This window comes from Arctopsyche grandis, chromosome 9 (assembly GCF_051622035.1).
Source record: "Arctopsyche grandis isolate Sample6627 chromosome 9, ASM5162203v2, whole genome shotgun sequence".
NCBI classification, from domain to species: Eukaryota; Metazoa; Arthropoda; class Insecta; order Trichoptera; family Hydropsychidae; genus Arctopsyche; species Arctopsyche grandis.
In genome coordinates this window covers 12,616,557-12,634,883 of record NC_135363.1, presented here as the reverse complement: position 1 = coordinate 12,634,883, position 18,327 = coordinate 12,616,557, and the positions used below count along the sequence as shown (strand labels likewise).

Below are 18,327 nucleotides of genomic sequence, written 5' to 3'. Positions count from 1 at the left end.
AGTGTAATTATGTACAAATTTTTAAGTAAGTTTATATATATTATATAATGCTACGAATGCAATTCAAAACCCTATTTACGTACTCTCGAGACCAAAATGATAAAATAAAATGTAGATTCGTACATACATACATCATTCCCTTTCCGAAAGTTTCAATATTCAGTATAATTTAACACCAGACATGTCTTAAAACTTTAATTAAATTAAAAAATGAATAAAATCCGTCAGATATGTCTGCATTTCAACAAACCTTTTTTTTTTTATCATTTGTTTTGTCCTCCATTTGACCATAATATTTTCATACGTGGTACGGGTATTTAATAGTATATATATTTTTCTAATTAGAGGTTATTATTGTACATATTTTATATAATAATAATTGAATGGGAACGTCAAATGTCAACGATGGCTTTTTTAAAGTCGTACTATTTGAGAAAAAGTAAAGGAAACGGAATCTATTTTCCCCCGGTTGATTTTGTTAGGACGAGATTTTCTTTGGAGACACGAACCGCTGTGCAAATTTGGAATATTTGTTTTGTTTGGCGGATGTATCTGTTACCCGGCGAGCGCATCAAGCATAATGTGTGAGGATGATTATATATTTTTATTTTATAAGTGAATTATGAACGGTAACATGTGGATTTGTTATATCGCTGTGACTGCAACTTGGTAGGGTGCGCACTTATATTTAAACGCACACACGAATATATTGTGCGGTTCTGTGAGTGATATTTAAGTAAATTGAATTTAATAAAAAAAAAAGTAAGAGATAATACTGTAAGGGATGGCAAAATGACTTTTTTTTATTACACTCTGTAATAAATAAATATTCTCTGCATTTACATCATTTTGTTGTACTTGTTAGAATACAAGAAATGGTATTAAAATGATATGAATAAAATTTTATGTTTCAATTTTATCCATACCCTTTCTTCTTCCTCATCCCGAGTCCCTCAATGCTATATGGAATGCAATAAAATGCTTACAAGTTCATTTTACATTATATTCACATGATCACAGCTCGTTTCAACATGCACATTAATAAACAAATTTCACAAGAGTGTAATATCAAAAAAACAAGATTACAAAGCGAACATAAAATAAATTTTGTACTAAAATAATTTCACATAAAATATTGATCTTACATACTGAACTGTCGGAGGGATTAAGTATCTTACATATATTATGTATAAATGGTTAGATTCATCTAAAGTAGTTTACTTTTGGTCCGATCATTCAGTGTCCAGACCGTCTCAACGTGATTTGATACAAAAGATGTTCAACAGCATTCAAAATAAAAAGAAAATAGTGATATACATTTATAACAAGTATCCATTTAGTGTCACTCAACAATCACAGATCATATATTGCAAATAAATGCGAAAAAAAAAGTGCACACAGATATTTATCACGGTGACTGTTAATCATGATGATGGTGTCATTTTATTTTGATATTTCAGTCTTGCATGTTTTTTCACGTTGACATAAACTTCACTATTAATTTAAATACGCTTCACTTAATTATACTATAATTGATGCTATCATAATTCGGAATGTTCCATATGTTTTGGATTATCTGAAAATTAAAAATGCAGCAATCAGTTTCGCGTTAACTTGGACGAGGATGCCAATTTTTAAAATTTGTTATTACCTTTTTCTATGCTATTATCGTCGACTACTTCTGCATTCTCTTCAGTGCTGTAGAAACCTTTTTGTATCCTCTGCTGCAACCGTTTGATTTCATCATCGTACTCCGTCCATTCGGGTACAATCCTGACCGCTGCAGTCAACTTAGCTTCTTTAGTCATCGGATTATTACACTAAAAAAAAAAAACGCTGAAGTTAGTATAAAATCGAAATGTTTAAAAAAACTTGAATAAATCACATACGAGATCAATAGTTTTTGCGCTGGGTTTAGAAGCATCATCACACCAAGTTTCGCACCAGAGCCACTCTTGAGGCAATGACTTAATAGCGACTTGATGTATCATATTATTAGGCAAATCTTGATCTAAACAAAAACATACATTAAAAATACAGTTCCATATGGAAGAAATTCAACCGACTTTGAGGAAAAGATTTACCGAGATTGCTCAAACTGTTCGGATCTTGACTCAAAGCTTGATATTGTCCACGTAATCTATCTCCGGCTGCGATACGCCTGAACCTCTTCAAATCGACAACGTACAATGCTGAAATATGATACCGACGACCTTGCAAATGGTTTCGCCAATAGCCCTGCTTCCAAAATCTGAAATAACAATAAAATATATTCTAAAATACTATTTAAATGAAATTAATTTGAATGAAATATTGAAAAATACCTGAAACCGTCCATTTCAGTTCTGCTTTCACAGAACGGTGTGTATCCATACGGAGCACCGCCCAAATCGAAATCGACTAGATCTTTCATGTCAGCTCGAACAATCTGTAATAAGAAAGTCATAAAATGTTACAAAAAAAAGCGTGTGTGAATGAAAATTTTATGTATAGTAAGAATAAATCATACTTGATCGGCATCGACGAATATGATTTTCTTCACGTCGAGTGGGAAAAGTACGTCTAAGAATAAAATTTTATATCCCCAAATGACGCGTTGTTTTTCAGTTTGTTGGTGTAGCCATCTCGGCCATTTGTATTCCACGAGTTCGTATTCGAAACCGTACTCTTTAGCCATGTAGGGAAGAATGTCCTAAAAGAATAGCATCGACAGCAATAAAAGCGTGTTGCGAATAGCTTGAGTGCATCGAAATTAGTAAAAACACTTGGTATATTAACCTTCAGGGAGGGGCTTAAATAATTCTTCAGGAACCAAAATTTGACAGGTGACTTTGTGTGTTTTAAAACTGATAACATCATTATGCGTAAGAATCGCTCGTAAAGGTGGCCCGAAGCCAAGGAAAATATATTTATTTTTTCATCTTCCTTATCGTTCGAATCGCTTCCAGAAAATGAACTGCAAAATTATCAAGTGGTTCGAAAATATAATAATATATATATTATACAGACTACGTATGCATGTCTAAAAATGACGATAACATAACTAGCGATTATATATACATATATTATACAAGGTCATAAAACTGTACGATATTCATAATGAAAGAAGCCTAATAAGGGCCAACTGTTTAAACGTATGTAAATGTTGTTGATCAAGAGCTGCTAGTTTAATCGAATGATCATTATTTTCCAGACAGTGAAAACTCATTCCAAATTTACAACACTGAAACATGGAAGTGGTTTTGCAAAAAAAAGTCCAATCAAATGAGCAAAATTTTGTACATTGTGAATAATTTGAATGCAATTCAAACATAAAATTTGGTGATACATATACATATGTATTATATTATTACATTTTATAAAATTGTAATGATGAAAATGTTAATCATGTTTGGATCCTTATAGAACTTATTATTGTATTTGTCTTTGTTAGATACGATTTGTTAATTGCAAGCGTGTGAAATATTAAAATGAAGCAAAATATTAACAGTTAATCAGGTTAAATTAAGTACAAATTAGGATCGGAAAATACTATTACAAACATTTATGGATTCATAAACGTATTTTAAATTGAATGATTGTAAATATTAACCTGAAAACACTATATGAGTGTCGATTATTATTTTTGCCAGTCATGGCATTAATTGTATGGACCAAAATTTAAAAAAAGATTGTAATATAATTCAATAACGAAACTATTGTAAGAGTCACTCATTCCTGAATTAAAGTGAAAAATTCTCAAATTAAATATCGATAAATAACACTGAGCAACAAAAAATTACCAGAGCAGAGCTAATTAACAATCATTTACCTCTCGAATTAAAAAATCCAATCTTTTTAAACGTTTTGAAATGAAAAACTGGCCAAATAAACCCATAATAGCATGGGGAAAAACAAATTTGATTGCTATATAATTAATTATAATTATATTAAAACAATAAAAAATTACAATATATAGAAAAATCATCGAACTATTGATTCCAATAGACTGAGTAAAAGACGGCAAAAGCCAAAAAGCTGTAATAAAATCTCACACGAGTGGGGGGCGGAAAGCCAAACAAACAAGGCTACTGGCCATGAAGTGTCATCGTCTCCAAAATTTTTCGATTTTTAAACGTGTTGATTACGATTATTTTTCACCTTCGAACTAGCGGAAGCGATTTAAATTTCTATCGGGTGACCAAACCGCGCAAAATAACAAAGTTTCAAATCTATTAGAAGAATGTAGGAATATTGCCTGACCGATTAGCAAAGTAAAAATACTCATAAATGAAAGTGAACCAACAAAAAAATCATTATCATATTTGAATTTAGTGGTTCAAACTTTTTATAAATTGAAAAACGTGATTTTTTTGTTGCTCAGTGTAATCGGAATTCAACAGAGACACATCAAGACCGACCAATCCTCATGATTATCTATATATATAAACATCTCACCAGCAACATAAAATTACCTCAAACAAAAACTGCAATGAATGAAGGCATGCAAAAATAAATTAACTGTAAAAAAATATGTAACAGAATTCATGCACAGAACATTTAACATTACCTAGTAATCGAATTCCAAATTCCTCCGCTGGATTCGTTCGAATCTGACAAAAGATCCATACTTTCCTTGCCAGACTTTTTATTAACCCTCAATTTCAAAACGTGTGAACGTAATGACGAAATAAGAACATTAATATCTTTACTGTTCGGAGGTGTGTCGGAACCCTCATGACTGAAATCAGCAACACATGTATATGTAAGATCAACTCGATACAAATACTACTAAATGAAATCATATGAAAACAACTCACCTGACAATATCATATATATCAGCACTTCTTCCTTGCCTTAGTCTCAAAATCCAAGCACCAGGATTTGCTTTGAGCTAAAACAAAATCATTTTTTAAAAATATTATACAATACTAGTGTTGTGCCCGTTGATTTCAATGGGTGGCTTCGGAAAGGAATTGATACACGACTTAAAATAAAGTTGTATTATATATAAATTTAGTGTAAGGTAATTATTTATAGGCGCCTGCGCTCATTAAACGCTCGCCGTTCGCCCGCATCGAAATGATGAACATAGAAACATCGCGTCCGTTTTTATATATATAATAATGTATGTACACCTCCTAATCTCCCTAAAATCCTATGAGTATTATAAGAAAAGTAAATTGAACTATGACTCATAGCAACAAGCTATGAGTAATTTTTGAAATCTCCAAACTTGTCCACGCATCCAATACGGGTGACCGTGAAAAGTCGAAAATATTCGTTTATCATGCATACATATGAAAAACGGTTAGTATATATATCAGTGGCGTGCAGTAAAACTCTCTCTTTCCCCGTCATACATCCTCACTTAATTTGCGCGAGCAGGATACAACAAAAGGAACAGCCTTTTCCTCCCGTATCCTGCGCGCGCACATTAAACAAGGCTGTATGACAAAAAGAGAGATAATATATTATATATACATAATACCGTTTACCATGCACCCTTTTTTTTTGATCTTTCGATTTTCGATCTTTGTCTTCCGATATCTGCTTTTTCGACCTTTTCACTTTCGGCCCCGTGAGGTAGACCCCTAATATATAATTTCGAAAGATACTTTGTAATTATGTAAGGTTTGGGTGGGAGCATCGAAATTAAATCGAAGTTTCTATGACGACCATATCGATATCGTTGAATATTATTTTTTTTCGATTCAAATAAATTTAATAAAAAAACATTTTTACTATTAGATTGTTTTGCCATGTTTAAGCTGTTTATATTACAAATACGGAGCGAAGCCGGGTAAAACCGCTAGTTTTGAATATAACAAACCTGGAAATATCCTAAATTTGCCATAACAATTGTATCGACTTGGGTTGGGTTTATAGAAGTGCCGAGTGTGACTTGAAGTCCTCGAGGAGGTGTACCGGCTGTCGCGTCCCAACAGTGACCTTCCAGAAGCAAGTATTCCAATTCAAATTCACTGTGTACTACTTTTTCCACGTCAGCAAGTCTTATATTGTCCAAATCGTATACGGACCGCACGCTTTCGACCAACCAGTTTCCAGGTACGTGCAACGATAAAGTCAACAGTGATGACTGTGGCAGATGGGTGAACCGGGCGTACGGTCCATTGCTGAGACTGCCGTCGTTGTTCCATTGCAACTCAGGATCGAGAACGAATCGGTAAAAACTAAAAACAAGTCACGTTTTATAAATGATCAAAAAACCAAATCAAACACGTAGCATGTATTTCTTCGTCTTACCTTTTAAGTGGCATGTCAGAATTCTTTTCAACGGAATTGAGATAAATTTTAATGCGACAGTTGAGCACTTGTTGTAAAGCAATCAGAAGAGGACCGATCTTTTGGGCTCCTCTAGAGACCGGATCAACAACGGCTATGATATCAAAAGCTGCAGCAGAATTGTCTTCAGCTGGGATGTTTAAAACGGAATCTTTCTGTGTTAAACCGGCTGGCATTGAAAACCTGGTTTTAGTTTGTGGCTTCGACACCAACAGAGTAATTATTTTCAGGATAGAATTCGCATCTAATTGCATCGTCTCTTCTGAATCTAAAAAAAATAGGATTAAAATAACATTGTACAAAATCGATACGCTTTTTTTTGCAATTATAAATACCTTCACTCGAGATTACTTCATTTTCAGACTTTTTCTCTCTGCTGAAGAGAGCGTTTCTAATCTTATCGCCATATATTTGATTGCTGAATCTGTAACAATTACAATTCATATAACAATTTTAAAAGAGAACGTTTTTCATTTGAAAATAAAAATACCTTTCTAAAAGTAAAAAGTCATCTTCATCAAACACTTCTTCTTCTCTAAATGCACCGAGGACTCTGCCGTTGAAAATAACTCCACGTTGACCAGCCGATTTGAAACCGAGAACTCTAGAGACGTAAACTCTTGAGGCTTTCAACAGCCAATCCTGTTGATTTAATGCTGGTACTAATTCCGTCTAAAATATTTATACAAATCATATGGTTACATATATGTAGAGTGAATTATTATAAAAATTATAATTATAATTACAATTATGCTGCAATCTTTACGCTCGTGACAACCATCATCAGCGAGAAGCTTTGAAACATACTCCAAGGCTTCTTTTGAAGGCAATACATTCAATGCAGCTACAACTACTTTGTTTAGAGATTGATCAACAGTCGAGTCACCGTCTATGTTGGGTAAAAATGTCACACGTACGCCTTTCGTTGATTTCTTTAAAAGTTAAAAAGAAAATATTCAAAAATGTAACTCACAACAAATATTAACACTAATTGAAGATCATCATACCATATAATCCAAAGCGGCAATGAGATTCTTTCTCGACTTTTGATTATTCAAATCTCCAACAACCCAAACTGTATTCACAAACGAATTTTTATCTGGTTTTCCACTGGTTGGTTTCTTTTCAAAATATTTCAAATTAGCAATAGTTGTAGCAGTCATATCGTTACTGCTCAGTTTCAACATGTCCATCAATTTGTTAGGTTCGAAGCTAGCACTAGGCGTTCCTGATACATCCAAATATTGATTTTGGTTCGAGTTTAAAATTCTTTGATTCAATCTATAATAAAACGAAAATTAAATAAAATCAACTTAATAATATAATATAATTTTATCCACAACAATTAAATTTACCTGGGCATTACGTGAGGTTGCTCCATGAGATAATTTATGATATCATCATGATCGGTGAGATCACCTCTAAATACGGCCTTTTGCAATCTTGCCGTATGTTGCATGATATCAGTGAGAATTGCCTCTTCGAAATGTTCAGAATCTAAATCTTCTTCTGGCAATGGAGCACCATTCAACAGTACCTGAATAAATAAAATTAGATTTAAAAAAATAGTTGCATACTTTATACAAAAATAACTTAGGAAAATGATTTACTTGGGGCAGATTATGCATTCCAGTTCTACTGATAAATTCACCGGTTAGTTTTCTACCAAAATCAAAATCAGAATCCTCTCCTAATATATCGTCGATATCAGTTCCAAAGCCACCATATTCGCGCAAAATCTTCTTCACATCTGACACTTTAATTTCTTCGTTTTTAGCCAAATTGTATACCTATAAATAAAATAAGTCAAAGATCATACTAATTTCAAATTAATTTACGTTTTAAATACCGCTAACTTACACTTATAAGGAACTCCAACGCTTCTCGTGGACTTTTCTTTTGACTTATATAATTAAAGGAGCACACTAAAGCAACTCCTGGATCTTGCGATCCAATCACATTAGTGTCTGTGCTAACTTTCATAGCAAGTCCGACTCTAACTGGGGCCGATAGACGTATGAATGATTCTGCAAGTTTAACCAATACTCTCGAAGATACTGCTAGTGGATCAACTATTAAAACCTAAAAAACAAAAAAACAACAAAATATTCATCTAAAATCATATAACTCTAAATGACATTGACTTTAAACACTTAAGCCAATTACCAAATTGTACAGATTACGTCGAATGTTTCGCAACACCCCAGGATAGGTAGGTCTTAGCAACTCCAAATAACTGTTAGACCATCGCTTGTATTGCAAATCGTTTTCTATATCATTTGCCCATAATATACCGGTATCTCTGATGTCCATTGCAAAATCGATATTGGCACTGGACATCATCATACTGGAAGAGCCTTGACCTTGGCCGTTTTGAGTCAAATCCAAAGACATCAAAGCTGACATTCTTTCATTCGATAAACCTTAAAGTAATTAAATCATTAGTAAACAAGGGCAGCAATAACAAAAATATTATAAATCTATTGTATATAGCTTACCTAAGTTATATAAACCTTCCATTGTTGTCAACTCTTGTCTCAGTACTTGCAACAACGTCATAATATCGACTATATCCATATCAAAGAACATGCCATTGACGAAAAGTGCCGTGTCTGTAGGATGAACGTTCAGTGTTGTCGCGAATAGCTCTTGATTGTTTTTGATTTCATCCCGTAATTGAGGACTTACAGGTAAACGTACTAGAGAATTGGCCTAAAGCAATACGAAAGATTATGATTCAATTCAAAATTTCCATGACAGTTCTTTTACGATTAAAATTACCTGCATGGGAAAATTTTGAGCAATATTAGTGAAATGCAACAACGCTTCATGAGGAGGAGCCGCCATGACACTTTCCGCTGCTTGTAAGCTTAAAACTTGAAACTGCCACACTTTCAAAGGTGCAATCTCTGATTCCTGTTCCACCAAATGCCGTCTAAATCGCTCTAATGGTGATCTCAGATCGGGAAATATATTTCTGAATAGAAGATAATTAGAATATACTTTTTCTTGTAAAGAAAAATAGTATTACAATCAAAAAATCAATTAGATTTACTTAAGCCGAGCGAAATTAAAGCCATCAATTTGACTCTGAGGATCATTCTCGTCCATTTCTTCCGATGACGCTTCTCCATCGCTAGCCACTCCTTCAGCATCTGGAGCGGTGTCATCCTGACTTTTGTACTCGGTTGATTTGAGCTGCAGCTCTACACCGAAGCCAGACAATCTAAGACGACGAGACGGACGATCCTGAAAGTGCATCAAAGTTTTTAGTAATTCATAATTACATGTACTTTCATCTAAAAGAACCAGCACTAAGTAAATTCAATAACAATTTCATGAACCTTTTTTGATGAATCATGATTTGGCACTATGTATAATGCAAAACTATTTTAATGTGTTATTTATTTCCTTACCTTAATATACCACCTGATAATATAATCCACTTTTCCACTCTCGGCATGTTTACTAAGTGCAGCATGTAGCGTGCTGAATTCCCGAGTTCCGAGTTCGCCATACAAGACTGCAGTGACGGTATTGTTCACTGAACCCGGATAATGATGATCCACTTGGTATGATTCAATACGAGAATCGCTCACCTACAAGAGTAGCAAAAATAACGTATCAAAATATGTATAAATCTAATCAAAAGCATCATTCAAACATACCTTTTTGATTAATTTATCAAGTTCGATAGTTTCACAGGTGAGTTGACCGGCTACATCTACAACGGCTAAGCAATCTTTTTCTCCGACACCTCTCTCCAGAGCCATTTGTCCGAACATTTCAACCAGCGGCGAGTTGATGTGCAACGATAAGCCTAGCTTTAAAACTTGCAAACGAGCTGCAGACATCAGCTTTGATGCTACTTTAATAGCTTCTTCATATTTTTCCTTGTCAGTTCCTAAATCATAGAAACAATTCAATTTGCCTGTGAAATATGTGTACGAATGAATAAATGAGATAATTAAATTTTACCGAGATCACAGAGTGGTGGGTTTACGGCATTGATTTCGTTCACGAAATCCCAAAAGTAGTCGGAACTCTCTTCACCCATATATTCGGCTATTTCTAGAACGATCGGTGTGACGGCCCATTTTGCATTTAGCAATGTTGTCACGGCTTTGGACTTCTTGTCTTGTCGTCTCGGAGGATCACTGGCGTTCAACGATACTGGCAATATCAAATAGACGATGGACAGAAACCATGTTAGCCTTAGCAACAGCGTCATGTTTATTGGTGACCTGTGAATTATATATTATTATATATTACAATGAGCTGCCATCACTATATATTTTTGTTTCATGTACTATATTATATGTACGTCCTAATCTGCTTAAATCCTATAAGTATTATATGAAAAGTAAATTGAACTATGACTCATAACAACAAGCTACTACACAATTTTATATTTAAATTAGTCAGCACGAAATTATTTTATAATACCATATAGATAATGATGATTATATTTTTTTAAATAGCTTATTGTTATCATATATGTATTTCATTGAATTTGCTAGTAATAGTGTTCATTCTATATATGTATCTTTTTATAATTCGAAAAACATACTTTTATTTGGGTTGGTATAAAATTTAACATACAAATTTCAATCTCATCTCATTTAATAGAGTATTGTGACAATTTATAATGATTTTCTTACTAATCTTATAATGTAAGCCAATCAGAAATTCTAAATTAAATACTGTAATATTTAGTAACCTCGATTATCCAGATTGTTAAAAACAAACATAAATTTTACGATTTTGCTGCTTTGCATGTGACGAATTAAAATTGTTTTCAAATGTTGACTTCGTGATGGCATAATATAAATCGGAGTATGGGTCATAAATGCATTACATAAAAATTCGATAATAAGATGGATAAATGTGTCAGTTGTTTTCAAAATTCACTACTAAAAGGACGTTTGTTTATTGAAATTTAAATATGTATTTTTAATACTACCAATATGGAAAAGACAACAAAAAGAAAACGTGTTGTGTTAAAATCATTAAAAGACAAATTAGTTACAATCAATGCTTTAAAAAGCGGTGTCTCATGACGTATCTTGTCAAATAAATATGGTGTTGGAATCAGCTTCTACAAGAAAATAAATTCAAAAGACTGTTGCTACATGGCAGCTGAAAGTTGGAATTCTTTAAAGGTGTCAACATTGAAAAAATCATGGAACAAAAAATTTTGGAATAGTGTGTTCCAGTAATGCATTAATGAGTGATATAAGAGACATTACGGGAGCAATAGCACGACTTTCAATATGTAATGAATGTGACAAAGGAGATGTCATCGAGCCGTTAAATTGCGATGCGAACGAAACTGCATTCCAAATTTTGAAGGATGAGGAAATAATGAAAGAAATATCTATCTCAGTGGAACAAGATGAAGAAGACGATGAGGAAATTTGCGAGGGAGATATCGGTCCTACACATTCTGAAGCTTTTCAGTGTTTAGATGTTGCCATGAAGTAGTTTGATAGCCAAGAAGAACGTAACTTGAGACAACTTATGTGTCTTAAAAGTATTCGCGATTTGGCAGCTTCAAAAAGAACAGCTAACATTAAGCAAAAATCCATAATTGAATTTCTTAATAAAGAATAATGTAAATATAGACAAATAAAAATCATTCATACTGAATGTACTTGTCTTTCCCCGTCAATTGTGATTTTTTCGATTATCCGTACTACCTTCATCCCCAATAAGATAAGCTAAGAACAGTAGAAAATCACTTTGTTTATTACAATCAGTAAATATTTGTCTCAACTGAATTGCGTATAGAAATATTTTTAAGGTTTAAAACAGTTTTAATATGAAAAAAAAAATCTAAATTTTGTATACAAACAAAATAATTTACATATATAGAATTACCTAAACACAATCTGCTTTAGGTCATCGACTTTAGTGAGTCTTTAATTAATATTATGTATTAGATGTATTATGAGCATTTATAAGGATTTTAAATAGGTTTTTGAGTTATTTTTCCTATTATGCTGTAGATTAACATTAGAATAATATAATACTATGATTATTAACCAAATTAAATTAAATTGTAAAATAGAAAATGATCAGTAGATCAGTAGCTATTAAAATATATATAAGATGTATTGTGAACATAATTTCGTAATAATAAAAAGCATTTAAAAATCAAAAATCAATACATATATAGAAACACTTAAATTGCAAAAAAGCGACATTACATTTTAATTATAAAATTTGTAAAAACACATTAAAACGTAGTAGGAAAAACTTTGCTGTATAATTATTCACCACTCGAATTAAAAGAATTCACTAATGGTAATTGACGGCAAAAAAATATATTGGTACAGTTTTTACAGTTCAAATTCAATCTTTTGCAAATAAAATTCAACCTTTTTACAAATCGTATTAAAACTTAAAAATTAAATTTGATTTGCAAAAGGTTGAATTTGAAGTGTAAAAAAACTGTATCAGTTAGTGGTGAACAGGAATACTATTGTGGGCACAAAGTTATTAGTAATGTCACAGGGTTCATACTTTTAAATATAGAATCTAAATGGCCAAATACCTGCACCGTTTCAACAATGTAGCTTTGGCATATTTCGCCTTAGCACAATGTATATATATATTTTTTTTTTTTTTGGTTTTTTACGAAAAAAATTTGAAATAAAAAACCCCTTCAATTTGTACAATTTTTTGCATGCGTGTACAATTCATCTATAGAGTTTAAAAAATGGAATAAAAAAGCATAATGTATTTGCTTAAATTTTTGCAAATCAAATCCTTTGTAAAAGGCTTTGTTTCCCTAAATATAAAAATCCCGTTCGAATGTTGGACATTACAGCAAGCAATGCACGGATAAAGTGACGTTGAAGCCATACCAGCTCATTCGTTTAAAAAATGAAATAGTCATTCTTTTGTTTTGCACTGCGCATTTTCAAACGAGTCGCGCAAATTCGCTGCTTCGTCCGATCCACATCGATGAATGGAAGAGTTTCGGCATGCAGACGTTTTAATCGAAATACATGCGACCGCAGCCGGTTCAATTTGAATAATGCAAATCGCGATACAGGTAAGGAACACGTCAGTGATTACAGGTTATGTGATTAAAGGGTGGGTCATCAATCGTCAGATAAGTGGCGGGAGGGTGGGGGTGTGGAGTGGGGGTGCGGGGGCGCGGGGAAGAGGGGACCCGAGCCGGGTTGGGGGTGGGGGGGGGCGCAGGCTCACGTCGTGCGGCTGCCCTGGTGTACGGCGCCTTCCGACCGGAGCCGGCTGACACTATTGACGTCTAACCGTCCACGACACACCCTCGCAACCTCCACCACGGCCATGTTCCCTATTTTTATTTTTCCCATTTTGACATTAAATATTTATTTAAAAACACAGCCTTGTAATTAAAACAAGCGAAGTTTAACATTAAATTTGATGTTGTAAAATTGAAAATTGTTATCGGGAAAAAGGCGGATGGAAAAAACGGACATTCTATTTTTATTAATTTTCTCTTAAATTTAGTAGTTTGGTAAACGGACTACTAGTCATATGTAAACCAGTCACAGGACAACCGGTCGCTCTAGATCGGTCACATGTGATCACCCGTCACACTAAAACTGGTCACGAGAAAACTGGTCACACCCTAAAACTGGTCACGAGAAAACTGGTCACACCCTAAAATTGGTCACGAGAAAACTGGTTGACAGATTTTAGGGTTTTCTTGGATTATTATATGAATAATGATTACTTGCCTGCTTTTTTCGTGTTTTATTTATTTAACATTTAAATGGTTCGGTGATTACTAGTCAAATGTGAACCGGTCGCTCTAGATCGGTCACACGTGATCACCCGTCACACTAAAACTGGTCACACCCTAAAATCAGTCAACTAGTTTTCTCGTGACCAGTTTTAGTGTGACGGGTGATCACGTGTGACCGATCTAGAGCGACCAGTTGTCCTGTGACCGGTTCACATTTGACTAGTAATCACTAGAGGTAGGATAGTCACAGTGCTATCCATTGTTCGGCAAACCTTTAACAATGCATTTAGAACCTTTGAACAGTACACGGCCCCCTCAGGCTCCGGTGACTAGTAATCACCGAACCACAGAAAACTGCCCAAAAATTGCTCGGCATATGCTTTTTTTACGAGATTTTTATTATTATCGAATGCCTGTGCGAATATTTCCTGGCTGATTCATTCAGTGTGCGATTTTTTTCGTCCAATTTTTACAAGGCTTTTTTCCGGTTCGCTTTTATACAGTGCGACAAAATACGTTCACCGTATTTAGAAAAACGAAAAATATAGTCACTGCAAGGTCACATAGGTGGCGCAATTAAGTATCAAATTGGAAAAAAGATTTTTAAATAGATGGCGCTATAACACTCGCGACAAAATTTATAGTGGATTAAAAAATGGACGTACGTCCATATATGTTTATTGGTCCATTTAAATTAATCCGTATGGTTAATATTTTTTGAATTTAAAATTTCATGAATCGTTCTACTTTAGTAGTATACGATGTACCAATATAATAGGTTTTGTGTTATTTTATTTTATTTTGGAAAGCGATACAATTGCATGGATACCGAACATTTATATATTGCTGCTTATTCTTATTTTATAAATTTATTTTTATACATAAAAATCTTCGAAAAAGGTTCATTACTAAGTATAATGTTAGTACCTATGTATGAATGTACATTTACCAAATTTGGTGGTTCGATTTTTTAAATGTGTAAGCACATTATAACATTTTAGTATACACATACATACAATACATTTATAACTTCAAAATGTTAAACACTATTTTTTTTTCATTATACCTACTTAGTGTGGCTATATTTTTTTTCTAATTTTATTATCTTCTTTGCTTATTTTATATTTGGCATATTTTTCTCTCCATGAAATTTCTGAGAAATGGGATGCATATTTTGTCAAGATGTATTTTTTGTACGACAAAATTTTTAGATGTTCACCATTTGTGAAAGATTAAGAAAGGGCGTTATGAAGTAGATAAATAGCCTCAGTTGGTTTTATTTTTTATGCATTTCACGGAAAAATCTAGAAAAACGCATAAATTCTCGGTCACGGTTGACTTCGTCTAAAGCTCGTCAATCTCATAAACATATTCCTTATATAAATATCAAACGCGGATTATCCATGCAAAAGATACGTTGTCGGATTCATAAGCGTGAAAATTTCACACTCGGTGCATTTTTTACAATGCGTTTGCTCGGCAAATGTATTTGAATGGGATCTACAATGAATGCGTTTTTAAATCTCAAGGCGATTCAATAAAAATTTGAAGTGTTTGGTGAAAATTAGTAATGCCCCGTCACCCAGTGATATAAAAAGATTGGAAAACGATGATAAACACAATATCGGCGTGTCGTTGCACTTTTTGCATTCACCAAAGCACACTCGGCGTTTGAATGAAAAAACGCATAATATAATATAAATAATATTTAGAATCAAAATTGCCGGGTTTGTCGAATGCGGCGGGGGTGCAAAATAGTGTGAGCAAAAAAAAAAAAAAAACTCGTAACCGATGCAAAAATATCATATGGGGGAGACGACTTTTTGAATTATTAGTACGGTGGGTGTATTGTTGGGAAGACGCGTTATGAAGAAATCGACAAACGTGCTATTGTCGCACGTGTGATTGATGAATGTGACATGTGACGTTTTCGAAACGTTTCTTTATTGATTAAATATCATTTATCCGCGAACGGTGGCTAGCATTGTCGTGTAGCTCGACGTTCGTCACAATTGCCTATGTTGGGTGCGGTGGTGTAGGTGTAGACAAAATTAAGCTACAATACTCTCATTATATTAAAATTTAAACATACCTATGTAAGTATAATATTTCTTGATCGGTCATCTCTTGATTGAGATTATTCAGACTACTGAACTTGTATACCTACTAGTGGCGTGCCGTCATTGGACTAGAGGGACTAGGCTAATTCCCTAAAATCTTTTACTTAACTTTTGAAAATATCAACTTAAATTCAAATCGTTGCACATATTGATATTGTTCACCCGAATTAGCGAAGTTCAGAAACCGGAATACGACCTACCTGAGGTGGCGGTAGTGGTTGTAGATTGTTATGGTATGGTCCTCCGCGTCGTTCGCTTGCATGGACTCGCCGTCTCGATTCTGTTCCCTTCGCAGTACTGGCGAATTGTTATGTATAGGCGTTCCATCGAAGATTAACTTACTCGTCTCTTCAAGCATTTGTGGAATTTTCGCTGAGAATATTATGATTTTAGTCCATCCAACGTCATTCTGAACTCTTTTTTTTTGTTAAAATAACATATATTTACACAAAACTTCTAGAGTGCCAATATTCGGATTCGCCTATACATAAAATCGAATCGTTGCAAGAGATTCGGCTCATGAAACGATTCCCTCGGAACAAATCGGTGCGAAATAACAAGGTCTTAGAATGTCAAATTCTCGATCGATTTTTCGACAAATCATTTAGAAGATTAAGTTTTGAAGACAAACAAGATGTTATTAAGAAAGGTAGGCTTCTTAGGATATTTCTGTTAGCACAAAAAATGAAAAATTATATTATCAAAACAGATTAAGTCATGGCACGCCACTGATACCTACTTACATGTGTAGATATGTAGAATAGTTTGATGTGACTCGACTCGATTTAAAATATCGACTACCTTACATACCTAATTACATAAATTTTCAAATGGTAGAATACTTTGGATTCCTAACACTTTCCTTCAAGTCGAAATATCAATCGATATAAGTTAAACTGATATCATATACATATAACTAGAGGTAGGATAGTCACAGTGCTATCCATTGTTCGGCAAACCTTTAACAATGCATTTACAACCTTTGAACAATACACGGCCCCCTCAGGCTCCGGTGACTACATATAACTGATATCATATAATATATCATATATATATATATATATATATATATATATATATATATATATATATATATATATATATATATATATATATATATATATATATATCATATAACTGACTTTATCGGTTGTACATGGTTAACACTACCTACCTATATAATTAAATTGCGACGGTTTTATGCTCAAAACCGGGACTGTGAAGTCGTTAACTTAAAGACACGGCAATTTCATTCCTTTATAATTTAAATATTTTATTCATGAACTCATAAAATGGAGGGATTTGTCAAATATCTGGCTTTTCCTCAATTTGATCTAAAACTTGAGAAACAGCGCCATTTAGTCATCCTCGGTTAGCTTTAAGAAAAATGTTGAAAATAAATAATGTTCAAAATGTTCATTTTAAATGGCCCAGAACGGTCAGACTTCGCATGCTTAAAATTTTAAGGTCAAAATTCGATTTATCGTTTATCGAAAACATAAATATCATTGGCGAGCGCTTACTTCCACAAACTTTCTAGACGTCTAGCACTTTCAAACGCATCGTGTTCCATACAATTTCTAAGAACTTTCCTGTTTACAACAAACGCTTCATTTTAATATTTTTCAAGGTGAGTTTAATATATTCTTCAATCTCTTTACCTTTAAAGTCTGATCAGTGATCACACTAAGCGACATGTTTGAAAAAATTCCATGCCAAAAATTTTGTTTTCTATATGCATATACACATATGTACAATGTATAATAGAAATTCCGATGGCTATCATTTTATAAAAAAAATCTTTTGATCTTCTTCATAACACTTAACAGCGTTATGCATTAATTATACTGCAATTTTTTTTAAATATCTAAAACATTTATTATTCGCGTTAGTTGATAAATTGATAGAGCGCAAATTTTAGTTCTTGCCCAGGGCGCTGAATATCCTCGGGCCGGCCCTGGTCAAACACTAAGTCTCGGATCTATGTACATACGTTGGGTATTGTTGAGTTACTCTCAGTTATTAATTAAATATTCATATACACACCTACATAGTTTAGTAAAAAAATATATCCAATTTATACGAGAAATTAGATTCGGGGTTCCTCGAATTTTTAACGACTTCAACCTCAGCCAAAATGCCACAACTCCATAGCTTTGAGTAGCAAAGCAGATTTCGGTT

The 18,327-nt window shown here is 33.5% G+C and overlaps 1 protein-coding gene across 1 annotated transcript; it reads right to left on the bottom strand.

Moving 5' to 3' along the window:
• Positions 1-777: 777 nt before the first annotated feature.
• Positions 778-13,601, bottom strand: Uggt (UDP-glucose-glycoprotein glucosyltransferase). Its single transcript, XM_077438675.1, has 26 exons — positions 13,504-13,601; positions 10,264-10,529; positions 9,954-10,189; positions 9,702-9,884; positions 9,341-9,534; positions 9,067-9,262; positions 8,784-8,997; positions 8,452-8,708; positions 8,146-8,367; positions 7,896-8,075; positions 7,641-7,822; positions 7,293-7,566; positions 7,032-7,217; positions 6,776-6,957; positions 6,621-6,709; positions 6,247-6,553; positions 5,813-6,173; positions 4,800-4,873; positions 4,550-4,720; positions 2,779-2,956; positions 2,510-2,692; positions 2,325-2,428; positions 2,085-2,251; positions 1,890-2,011; positions 1,652-1,820; positions 778-1,576 (listed from the first exon to the last, which is right to left on the bottom strand). Exons 2-26 carry the CDS (start codon positions 10,514-10,516, stop codon positions 1,542-1,544), a joined length of 4,719 nt encoding a protein of 1,572 aa, XP_077294801.1. The 5' UTR covers positions 10,517-10,529; positions 13,504-13,601; the 3' UTR covers positions 778-1,541.
• Between the last annotated feature and the right edge of the window lie 4,726 nt (positions 13,602-18,327).